The sequence below is a fragment of the Microtus ochrogaster genome, linkage group LG9, assembly GCF_000317375.1.
Source record: "Microtus ochrogaster isolate Prairie Vole_2 linkage group LG9, MicOch1.0, whole genome shotgun sequence".
Lineage (NCBI taxonomy): Eukaryota > Metazoa > Chordata > Mammalia > Rodentia > Cricetidae > Microtus > Microtus ochrogaster.
The window spans coordinates 38,454,480-38,466,527 of record NC_022034.1 but is presented as its reverse complement, the minus strand read 5'-3'; the positions used below and the strand labels follow the sequence as shown (position 1 = coordinate 38,466,527).

The 12,048-nt window shown below is 40.2% G+C and overlaps 1 protein-coding gene across 1 annotated transcript in view; it reads right to left on the bottom strand.

The window, feature by feature from the left end:
• The window catches only part of Ncoa7 (nuclear receptor coactivator 7), a 148,225-nt gene that overhangs the window by 40,330 nt on the left and 95,847 nt on the right, over positions 1 to 12,048 (bottom strand). Inside the window, exons 6-10 of the mRNA XM_013352416.2 lie at positions 9,307 to 9,420; positions 8,462 to 8,587; positions 6,766 to 6,950; positions 3,244 to 4,235; positions 1,870 to 2,038 (exon numbers count right to left, since the gene is read on the bottom strand). Coding sequence (XP_013207870.1) covers positions 1,870 to 2,038; positions 3,244 to 4,235; positions 6,766 to 6,950; positions 8,462 to 8,587; positions 9,307 to 9,420 — 1,586 coding nt within the window. The remainder of the gene's footprint in view (positions 1 to 1,869; positions 2,039 to 3,243; positions 4,236 to 6,765; positions 6,951 to 8,461; positions 8,588 to 9,306; positions 9,421 to 12,048) is intronic.

Below are 12,048 nucleotides of genomic sequence, written 5' to 3'. Positions count from 1 at the left end.
CTCTCCTTCCCTCCCTCCCTCTCCAAATGAGTCTATACAACCCACAACATGACTGAAAATTTCAGTACTGTTTCTCCCCTGCCTATAAACATGAAGCAGCCAAATCTTTACAGAGAAGGATCCATTTATAGCATTCTACTCTACTCCTAGGACTCCAATTTATTATAGAGCTTCAGAAATTTACATTTTTTCTATTGAACCACTTTACAGTAATATACCCTTTCCCCACAGTCCTACTTCAAAACTTCCAGGAAATCCTGGGGGTTGCATGCACGGTGACCGGGTATATTACATAAATACAAAACAAACCATGTTTATTGCTCATTTTAATGTAGGTTTGTACCTCGGAGAAGGGGGAGTTATTAACAAATTCATTCATTAAAATCCCATTATTTTCACATTAAGCTATAATTTATTAAAATGAAGCAATTTTCCTGATGAGAATTACTACCCTGGGCAATAATCATCTAGAAAGCATGGCCTTCCTTGGGATTTCATTTGGCTTTGTGAGTGTTCATGTTACAGACAGCCAATGAGGGAGTTCTCTCTACTCAGCAAAACCTATCTAGATGATGCCTGGTGACTAGTCCGGAAAAGAAAGGTTGGTGGGTTTCAGAGTGAAAAATAGTAAAGTTTTTGTGTGTGTGTTTATTCTCTGTACATCTTCTTATTCTACCACACACACATACAAATAAATCATTTTTCAAGAAGTAATATTTTCTAATTTTGATTCAAAACTCCTATTTTTACATTCTACAAACATATCATTAGTAGTACACTGCTGAAGAATTTCTACGCCACTATTGCCTGTCCCCAAACCAATAAAATCACCCCTTTGGGGACTATGGGGATACAACGCTCTGTCTGCATTCTCAGGCTCACTGTAGAACTGATTTGCTAACAGTCAAGACATGGCATAAGTGTCCAACAACAGAGGAACTTGAGAACGTGAGGTGGCACAGACACAGAAGAATATTACTCAGTCACCAAGTCATTGCAGGCCTGTGATTGGCAGCGACACGGACAAACCTAGGAGTTAAGTGAAGGGGTCAGGCTAGGAAAGACAGCACACACACTCACCTATCTGGGCAGGTGTGGGCAACAGGGAGAACTTAGCTCATGAGTACAAAAGCAGTTAGATAAAAGGAGTAAGTTCCAGAGTCCTCTAGCCCAGTAGGGATGACGAGGGATGCACCTAAAAACTGTTACAGAGAGGATTTGCAAATGCTCCCTCCGAAAAGAAATGATGGGTGTTTGAGGTGATGGATATGCTAGTTACCCTGGTTTGATCATAGAAGGTACATACACATGTGTATAAATGTCATACTAATAAATAGACACAATTGCTACCAGTTTAAACAAACAAAACCACAAATCTCCTTCAAGGCATGTAACCCCACTGTCTACCCTGGGGGTCTCGTGCCATACTTCTCCACCCCTGAGCCATAGGCACTCCGCTCTGAGGGCCCTAGTCTCCTCAGCTCTCACGCTGAAGCACTCTGGAGACGACCATCCATCCTGTCTCTTTACTGCACTTCAAGAGACTGGAGCAGCTCCACCCAGCTCCATTAACCCCCAACAGAAGAGCACTTCTGATTCCAGATATTTGAGAGTTATCAACATCTTCCTTCATCTGAAAATCAACTCGGCAGGAGCCATGAGAGTGGATCGGCATATTGCACCGACAGTGACCTCACATCTGTTGTGGGAAAATGGCCATGGAGAAGAAAATCGATACGTACCCTTCTAGAAGCTAAAACAATTGTAATTAAGAATAAGTTCTTTTGCAAGAATAAAATCGATATTTGGAGTAAACGGCCCACAGACAACTGGAACCTTGAGAGTGGACACGGTCTCAGCTCTGCTCACCTCTCGCGGGGAACAGCAAACCAGTACTCGGGCTGCTTCCTTCTCTTGCCGTACTGCTGGACCATGGCGGTGGTGTGACTGGCAAAGGATTTTCTCATTGGTTTTCCCACCTTGATACACAGAAACATTGGTGGGGTCTTGCTCTTTTCTTCTTTCGAGGGAAGTATATCTGAATCACATATAAAAACGCATTGCTCAATCCCAAGAATAGTGGCCACAGTAAAATTTGTCAACAGGTAGAAACCTGATTCATCAGTACCCTATTATATCTAATGAACCATCGGACTTCCTTTGGTACAAAAGGGCGACATTTTTACATGTTTCAAGTTGGTGTGTGTTATACAGCATGCTACACACTAAAAGTGAGTATAAAAATGAGAACAGAAACAAATAGTGCAGAACTGTAACACTTCATGAGCACACACGTTAGTGAGCAGTAGTAAGACCTCATCCCACTACAAGGCTACTGGGTGTAGAACCGAAACCCCTCAAAAGCATTTTTAGCTGAGTGTGGCTACACACCTTTAATACCAGCACTCAAAAGGCTGAGGCAGGTGGATCTCTGTGAGTTCCAGGTTAGCCCTGGTCTACAGATAGAGTTCTACTGGGGTACACAGTGTGACCAACTCTCTCTCTCTCCTCTCTCAAAAACAGTTTCATCTCCTTTAGATTCAGGAATTCAAGGTTAAAAATTTATTTGAACGAGGCAAATACTTCTGAAATAGAAATCTATATTCAGTTCAAGTTCTAAATAAATACATTTTACAAAATTTTACACCAATCATTATTGCTATCAGCAAAGATATATTCTATTGAGAATATGAATATTTAAGAGAATACTCTTAAATAATTATTCTACTATTACTACAGGTGCATATTTTACAAAGGCAAACATACAATAGAATACAGAGGCACTAAACAACCACAAGAACAATAACCAAAAAAGCCCCAAAACAAAACAGGAGGCTGGGGATGTCACAGTGTATAAAGTACCTACAGTGCCAGATGAGGACTCAAGTTCGGGTTCCCAGCACCAGCAGAAAAGCCAGGGGAGCACAAGGTCTGCCTATGACCCCAGTACTAGGGAGGCATGGACAGGAGATTCTTAGGCAAGATGGCTAATTAGACTAGTTCTGGGCTTAGTAGCCACTCAGTCTCAGTAAATAAAGTGAGCCATGATCAAAGACAACACAGGGCTTCCATGTTCATATGTACATGCCACAGATATACATGTATCCACAAACATGGAAACATGCATGCACACATTCATACATACTACACACACACACATGAATATCTCCTACCCCCACCCCCCCCAAAAAAAACCAAGCCACACAATCCAAACTCAACCAACTAACCAACCAAACAGCTTACCTTCAATGGGTACCTGAATTCTCTTTAGCAGCCATAACTGAATCTCAGATTTATTATCCATTTGTGCACCTTGACAGCTCTTGTCCAGAGATGATTCCAAAGACTCCAAAGCCTCTTTGTTGTTAATTACATTTTCTTCTGCACGAGGGTCCAGTTTCAGGGGAAGGTTCTCTCTGTCTTTTACCCAGATTGCATCTGGCTCTTTGTGGCCCTCAGGTGGAGAGTCACCTGCCTGGGGAAGAGAGCGACTAAGCGTGATGTCTATTCCTTCTGGCTCGATCCTTTTGTTCTCACCGAGTTCTGACTTCTGTACATTTTCAGAAAGCTGTGATCCTTCTTTGCTTTTGCTTAGGTAAAATTCAATGAGTTTAACTTTATCGAGGTCTTCGTGGATTTTGAGCGTGCTTTCCCCCTGGTTTTCTGGGGATCCAGACTGTTTATCTACTTCTGGCACTTTGTCTTGCTTCTCACAGGTTTCTAAATCGAGGGCCCCCTTCAATTCAGCATCACTCTCTAACCCGGTGAGGTCCAGGGATGACAGCACCTGCATTTGCTTTGCAGACCCCATAGTTTGGGGCTCCCTCTTCTTTTGGTCACGGGAAAGAGATTCTTTGTCCATCCCACTCCCAGGTTGAGAAGAGAGTTCCTCTAAGTCAACAAAGTCATCATCTTCCCCCAAAAGACAGTTTTCTTTAGCTATAGATTCCGAGGCAGCATGGGGGTCAGAAGGTCCCTTGCTGAGCTGAGTCACAGAGGGAGGCTCACTGGCTGTCCCCCTAGAAGCTTCCAGTTGCTTTAATTTCCATGACTCAGAGCTGTCCAAGGGTTTTACCCGTGTGCATTCTGTTGACTCCTCACGAGAGCCCATGGATTTGGGATTTAAAGGGAGGGTTCTCTCCCCATGCTGCTGCCGTTTCTCCTTGTTGATGGACTTGAACTTACTGAATGGATTGATATCTTTTTCTGAAGCCAGATCCTCCCATTCTCCAGGCCTGTACAGAGGACAAAGATCCTGAGGTAGGTCACTGTTGGGGCAAAAATGGTGGATGCACATGGAATGTTAAAAATAAAACCAAAAACAAAGCGGAGGAAAAGAAAAACACAAAACAAAACCAAAACTCAAACCAAAAAATACACTACAACTTAAATTTATGCTAAAATGATTTCAAAGTAAGAAAATGAAAGCAAGAGACTGATTACAAAATAAAATGTAAAATCAACTAAAAGTAATGACGAATGGATGGATGACCATGTGGGTTATACCTCTTGCTAGAAACACACGGATGCATTCAAAGCATGGAGATGTTACTTGCAAGACTTTTCTATATGAAATAAAGTTTTTGTTATTTTTGAAGGAAAGGACAAAGGAGAGGGAAGATTTTAGAATTAATGACTAAAATTCCTTAAGAGGTCAATTTTTCCATTTTTATAAAACAGTGGAAGTCAGATGCAGAATTCTGAAAGGCTTCTTGACACCTCAGCTCCTTTAACTGTTCTTAGAAGCTGACTTTGAACTATAACTTTTTGTTTCTTGCCTTAAAACCAGATATTTCTAATTAAACTTACTCATTTTCTAATTAAAAGGCCCCATTACTTGTAAACGAGATACGGAAGTTAACTTTCATTATTACTGGAAGTAACAGCGCCTTAGAGTTTAAAGACCTATAGAAAAAGAAATTTTACAGAGGAGCTCTTAAAATATTGCAGAAGTTTCTAAAGCATTTCAAGTTTTGTACCAATAACGATGTAACAACTGTTTTATCTCTCGAAACATATTGTTCTGAGATTTGTCAGTTACTTCCCCTTAATAAGAGATGCTTAAAAACCAAATTTGAATTATATAAAAGATCTGCTAAGAGTGTTCTTTCAAGTTCAAAATAAATGGCTAAAACACTATCCACTTTAGTTAGGTTGGTAATTTGATACAGCTATTATTGTTGTTGTTTTGTTTGTTTACTTTGTAATGAAGACTGGCTTTGAGCTTACAGCCCTCCTTCCTGGAACTCCCAAGGGCTAGGATTACAGTATGCACCACTACACTTGGCTAAGAAAAATATATATTTTAGTATGACTGGCACTATATTTTGAGCCCCTGCATCTGCACCTACAACAGTAGAAGCATCTCTGCTGGGTTCACAGAGATGCAAAACTCCTTTATAAGGTGAGTACTTGCAATTTCAGAATTAAGGATGCTTTCTCAAAGGCCAGATGATTTGCAAGTAGTATTTTATCCACTGTAGCTTTAAAATAAATGATGGTGCCAATAAAGTAACTAAGTCGCAAGCAGCAGACCTTCTCCCTGGACTTATTTTATAAGCCATTTGCACGAAAATCCCAGGCTTTTCCCAATAGGAAATGAAAGCCCATATAAGTGTTAGGCTCTGCTAAATGACTTAAAAAGCTTTAACTCATTCTTCAATTTAATAAGCATTCACTGAGCCAATAGGAGCCTATGCTAAAATATGGTTGTGACTGACTGAATTGTAGGAATGAGAATATACTAAGTGAATTACCTAAGAACAACATTCCAGAACATACTGAAGATTTCAGGGTCAAATAACTTAGTGGGTTAGAGAATCCTCTCATGTTGGATCTTAAAATTTCATTTGGCGGATTGAAGACTGAGATGTCCTGCAGATTAAAGAACTCAGCTCTTCCATCCTTAATTAACAAGCAAAAGTTTCTCCCATAAACATCCAAAGATCCTTTATTTCTCCCCTCTCCGGAATAATGATGGGAAATACATTCAACCGCATTCCAATTAACCTCGCGGCTAACCTTGCCCACCTCATTCTTGTTCCTCTCCCCAGTCCAAGCTGCCAGTTTCCCCAACTGAGACTAATCTAACCATCTGCTTTTGGGCTCACAGCTGCCAAGCCCTGCTGGGGCAAAGCATACAATGGTGTCAACTGGTTCAGCTGTTAATTAATGTTTTTCTAGACTTAGCCAGGCAACTAATGAGGATCAATACCCCTCACAGTTGTTCCCTTCCTATTTTCTGTGGCAGCTGGACCCACTAAATATTCCCCCCACAAGACACAAAACCTGAAAGTGAGGATGATTTTGATCATTAGTCACTCCCCACCCCCTTATCACCCTCAGCTCCTCTTTTCTCTCCTTTGTCTCTGTCTGTCCGTCCATCTATCTATCTATCTATCTATCTATCTATCTATCTATCTATCTATCTATCTACCTACCTACTATCTATCTATCATCTATCTATCTATCTATCTATCTATCTATCTATCTATCTATCTATCTATCTATCCATCTATCTCTAGAAAGATTTCAGGCAAGCATTTTTTCTTTTACTATTGGAACGCACAAGTTTCCTTAATCATCTCTACTTCCCAATTTTCTTTTTCTTTTTTTAACTTCACAACACAACATCTCTCTACATTTTGGCTTTCTTCTACACAGTCCCTGCTTTTACAATACCCTGGCCCTGTAAACACCCTCACTTTGAAATTCCATCTGTAGCTCTCAACAACTCCTGGTCTAAAAAGAAGAAATGGCTCTTACGATGGCAGAGCATCTTTGATCTTCATGTGAGAAATGTCGTTGTACAGGGCGATAGAGACCACCTCTTCCATGGGGCAGATGAGGCCATACTCTTCACACCCATTCTCAATAACCAAGGGATCGGACTTATGAGGGTCAAACATGATGTTGTTGGGAGTGACGATCATTACACCTCCGACCACACCCTGCAGAAAGAATTAACAGAAGACCTTACTTGAGATAGAAAAACATTCCCTGCCCACCATAGAACCTTTAATTACTCTGTCCTTCCACTGGCTTTGTGAGCCACCATCTCCTATGTGACAATCACATCTATGCTAGGAAAGCTAGAAAACACGCTGGGGAGTCACAGTGCTGGTGGCTGGGGAGGCAGCAGAGCAGTGACAGCTCCCTGTTGTGCAATCAGATGCCCGTGCTGCGTTCTTGGCTCACACACTCATGTCTCACGGGCTCCCATTTCTCTATTAGAAAAATAACAGACTGTCCCAAGCCCATTCATGATCAAGAACACAGTACTCGATAATTCTTCAGCACGTCTCTAGCGTGTCATTCTCCTCTGTGGTACTGAAAGAGAATCAGAATCGTGGTGCCAAAGACTAGTCCTAATATTTTTGTCTAACACAATCACAAATCTCATTCCAGCAGAATTCAATAGAAACAGCAATAGGGAAAATTTGCAGCTCCAGTTTGTACAGCTGCACTGTGGACATTAGACAGTAGCCTGCAGATCTTCAAATCTGAAGCTTTATAAGATTATATGAGAGACCCTGCTGATCAGCAAGATAATATCTTCCAGGGACAGTAGGAGAGGTTTCCGGCAACAAAGTCAGTTGATAGCTTTGATGAGCCTTGTAATTATCTTTGTGAATTACTTATTTTGCCTTCAAAAGTTTCTCTACTGTCTGTAGCCTGATGTAAATTCTCCACTCTATACACAGAATATTAACATAGACCTTTCTTCCAAAGTTCACTAAAAGTCGGATTTCTTTTGTAGACAACAATGAGAAAACTAAAAGCATGGTGCTGCTGAAGTCATTTTCAATGCTAACAGCATCAGCATCAACATAAGCTAAAAACTTATTTTTCCTAGATTAGCGCTTAAGATCTTCACACAAATCATCTCTTGTAAAGTATCATGCCCCACACATTAAGCTTTAGTATCATTCTTATTTTATAGATGGAAAAGGCAGACAATAAGGATATTCCGATACCTTCCTTGTGTCTCATATCTAGCAAGTAGTAGAGCTGAGATTTAAATTTAAAGTTGAGAGTATCTGCTGTTCAACTCAAACTGTCTCCCTAACAACCTACAGGTCAAGAGCAAAAAGAGAAATGGCAAATCCAAGATCACAAGGAAACCTATTTCTTTTTTTAAAAAAATTCTTTTTAACTTTTATTGATTCTTTGTGGACTTCACCCTCTCCCTCTGCAACTTACCCCCCAAGACAAAACAAAACTTAAGAGAAAAACCAGCCCCCCCAAAACCAAACAAAATAAAAAATATTTCTATTTAATTAATATATTTCCTTCAATGGGAAAAGACCAAATATCCAACAAGAAAATCAATGAATGTTTTTCAAATCTTGCATATCAACTGTGGGTAAAATATTTTAATGGAGCCTTCCTTCCAGCAATGTGCGATCTTGTTTAGTTTATGCAGATTCTCTTGACTGGTAACCTGTCACAGAACAGATACCTTTCCATCCGTGAAGTAGCGACAGTTCATCTTGAGAAATTTCACAACACCTGGCTCATCTTCTTCAGATGTCGATGATAAGACTCTCTCAATGGGTTTTAAGGCCTTTCTTGCTAAGTCAGCATCCTTAGAAAAGCAAAATGTCCAAAATTGAAGGGAAAAAAAATAACCCTTTTCAAAACACATTATACCATAAGTATATTATACCTGCTTTTCTTTGAACATTAAAAAGGACAATGACACATGTCCTTCAAAAATACCACAAATTATTTTTTGGTTTTCAAAGTTTCTCTTCTATTAGGCACAGAATATTCATACTTTTTTCAGAAATTCTCTAAAAGTTGGATTTTTGTATCAATCACCAACAATCAGAAAACAAAAATCATTATACAGCTTAAGTCATTTTTAACACTAACATTACCAGAATAGATACAAGTTGAAAACTTCTACTTCCTAGATTAGAGGTAAGTTTGATAAGGGTCCAAATCAAACTGAGATTAAAAAATGTATGTGAGCCCACAAAATTTTTTCCCTAAATGCCTTAGACCATATCCAAGATGAAAAAATTCATACTAGATCACGAACTCCAATTCCCTGGAAAAGCACAATCTACTCACTTAATTGGGAATTTGCATAAGGCATTCACCTTTCTCTTTGAGACCTTCTGTAAACAGCTGTGCCAGGAGAGGATGCATTCTCTCAACTGACGGCAACATCCCTGTCCTCACTCCTTTAGGGGAATTTTCAGATGCAATCATTAAGAACACAGTGTACTGATTTCCACCACTAATAGAAAGTATTGTAATAGAAATGAACCTCAGTGTGTAAGGGGCTAGATTACATACAGGCAGCTTATCATATTCTGCATCTGATGATGATGGAGAGACAGTAGCACCAGGAGTGGACGATGAAAGCCGTAAGGTACTAGAAGGGAAGCTGGCATCTGGCACAAACAGGACCTGGGCATAAGAAAGCAAGGCTGAGTGAAGGCCAAAGTCAGGCAACTCCATAGCTCCTACTCTGCCCATCATACTCAGTGTCTCAAAAAGACCCAATAGCTTCCATTATACATATAAACAACATGGGCTCTTCTAAACGACCCATGAACTATATATACTAAGTTATATAAATGGGTACAGTTCAATGGATATGGAACACTGACATTGCAGCACAGGTGAGGCCTGAACAATAGGAACTGGGAAAGAGGGAGGGAACACAGCTTGAGTATCTTACCTGAAATACTTGGGGTCAGTATTTCAGCTTCAGCTTATATATATATATATATAGTTTATGTATATGTTTGCATAGACTTTACTTGCTTTGTAAAATCTGAAAACTCCAAATCTAAAATGGGCTCAGTTTCAGAATTTGGAGCATTCTGAATTTTAGATTTCTGTATTAGGAATACTAATCCTATATGAGGAGAGAAAAAAAAAGAAGCATAGCAGACTACAACATATAATACCCCTTTAGGTAGAAAAGGGACAAATCTACGCCGGTGACTTTCAATCAGGCCTTGAGTGTCAAAGTAGCAGGGGCTTTGCAGAACGAACTGTACATGACAGTACCAATACAGTAATCCCTACATTTTCCCTCCTGTTTGTATTTCATCTATATAAAAATAAGGCTATCCTAACAAGTGTATCATAACTTCTACTGCAAAATATCTGCCTTCTGAATTGGTGTTATGGTACCATCATTCAAGATCTTGGCACAGAATCAAATATAATCTTAAAATGATGACTATTAGCTGTTATAGACAGAATTTGAAGCCAATCATTTCACAACTGAGCTCCGCTCAACTGTATTAGCATTTCTATGTAGACCTCACTTCAGAGGGCTGGCAAGATGGCTCAGTGTTTACTGTGCAAGCCTGATGACCTGAGTTCAATCCCTGGGACCCATGAAAGAAGCCAGATGCAATGTCACATCTACAGTCCCTGCACTCCTAACAAGGTGGGAGGCAGCAGCAGGAGAACCACAAGGAAGCTGACAGGCCAGCTGGTTTTGAGTACACAGCAGTGCCCCAGAGACAGGAACAATGCTGCCTCAATTGCCAAAGTGGAAGGAGAGAGCTGCCTTCAAAAACCTTCTCTCATACTGACAAAATGTGTTCATCTGTATTTACATGCCCCCATACACAGGAAACACACACACACACACACACACACACACACACACACACACACAGAGAGAGAGAGAGAGAGCGAGAGAGAGCGAGAGCGAGAGAGAGAGAGAGAGAGAGAGAGAGAGAGAGAGAGAGAGAGAACTACATAATGATGAAACACCCACTAAAGGTTGATCAAAACCAGCTCTGAGTTTCCATAAATCAACACAACGAGGCCTACCAGCAGCTAGCAGAAACTATAGCAGAAAGATACAAACAAATCAGCTTCTCAGAAGTGTAACTATTCTCCGACAGTGTCTCATGCAAGCCTCCATGATGTGCTGGCAGTGACTACAGAGACTGGAAAGAGACAGCTGCTCTTTCCACAACTTCAGTACAGGCTAATAGCAACTGTCAAGGCTGTGGGTTCTAAGAAAGCCATTTACAAATTACTCTAGTTGTGTCGTCTTAGTATATAGTGCTCTTATTTATCTTACGCTGTTAAGCTGGAGGACTGAGTGTACCCAAACTCTGGGAAAGCCTGAGGTAACACAGTTGGAGGCAGCATGTGAATGGTGGAAGCTCAGCTTCTTCAGTGTCAAATTGGGCCTTGATCCTGGACAGCCGGAGCAGGTTTTCCTACTGTGTTCATCCCAGTATAAGATAAACGGAGATTTGAGGCCCTAAAGTTCTTTATCATAAAACAAATTGTCTCTTTAAAGTAGAGAAAAAAGTTAAGTATGTCAGCCACGGAGTCTTATAAGTAGGAAACCATCGTAAGTCCACAGATGGACACTTAAAAGAGTGTAAAAGCACATTCTTTGTACATGCCATCCAAACTGGAACAAGTAACAAAGCTGCCCAACTCAGGGCTCCCGCGAAGCACTGTATGCCTCAACTACTTTTTTAAAGCTAATTTGATCCTGCTGTTTGTCTTTTGAAGCAACCAATCTAGAAGGTGGTTTTGGTTCACTCAGCTCCCAAGAAAAATGAAATTCCTCCCGACACCTGTCACCAAAGCCAGGCTACCTCTTCTTTAGCTTAAGGGGATCTTCAAATCAGCTCCATAAGGGTAATTCAAATTTTCTGGAAACAGAGCAAGTCAAACTGTTTTTTTTTTCTTTTCAAATCTTCTATGATGAGCGGAATCCTCTATACACTATGCCAGATCCTTGAAAGCATTTCTAAACTCCCCAGTCTATCTCCAGGATGAATGAACTGAGATTCCAAATGAGGCGACTTGCCCAGGTCAAATGGCTAACGACAGGCTAAATACGAAGAGAGTGTGCTGTAATACTCTTTAGCAATACAGTAAGTGCATAAAACAGTCGTTAGATTCCTATTGTATACCGCCTTAAGTTAGTATCAATGATTTTGTTTATATACATAGTATTAAAATATCCTAAATTAATTTTATTGTTATGTATTTGATTTTAGATTTTAAACAGGATCTCATGGTCTCAAACTCCCTATGTAGCCA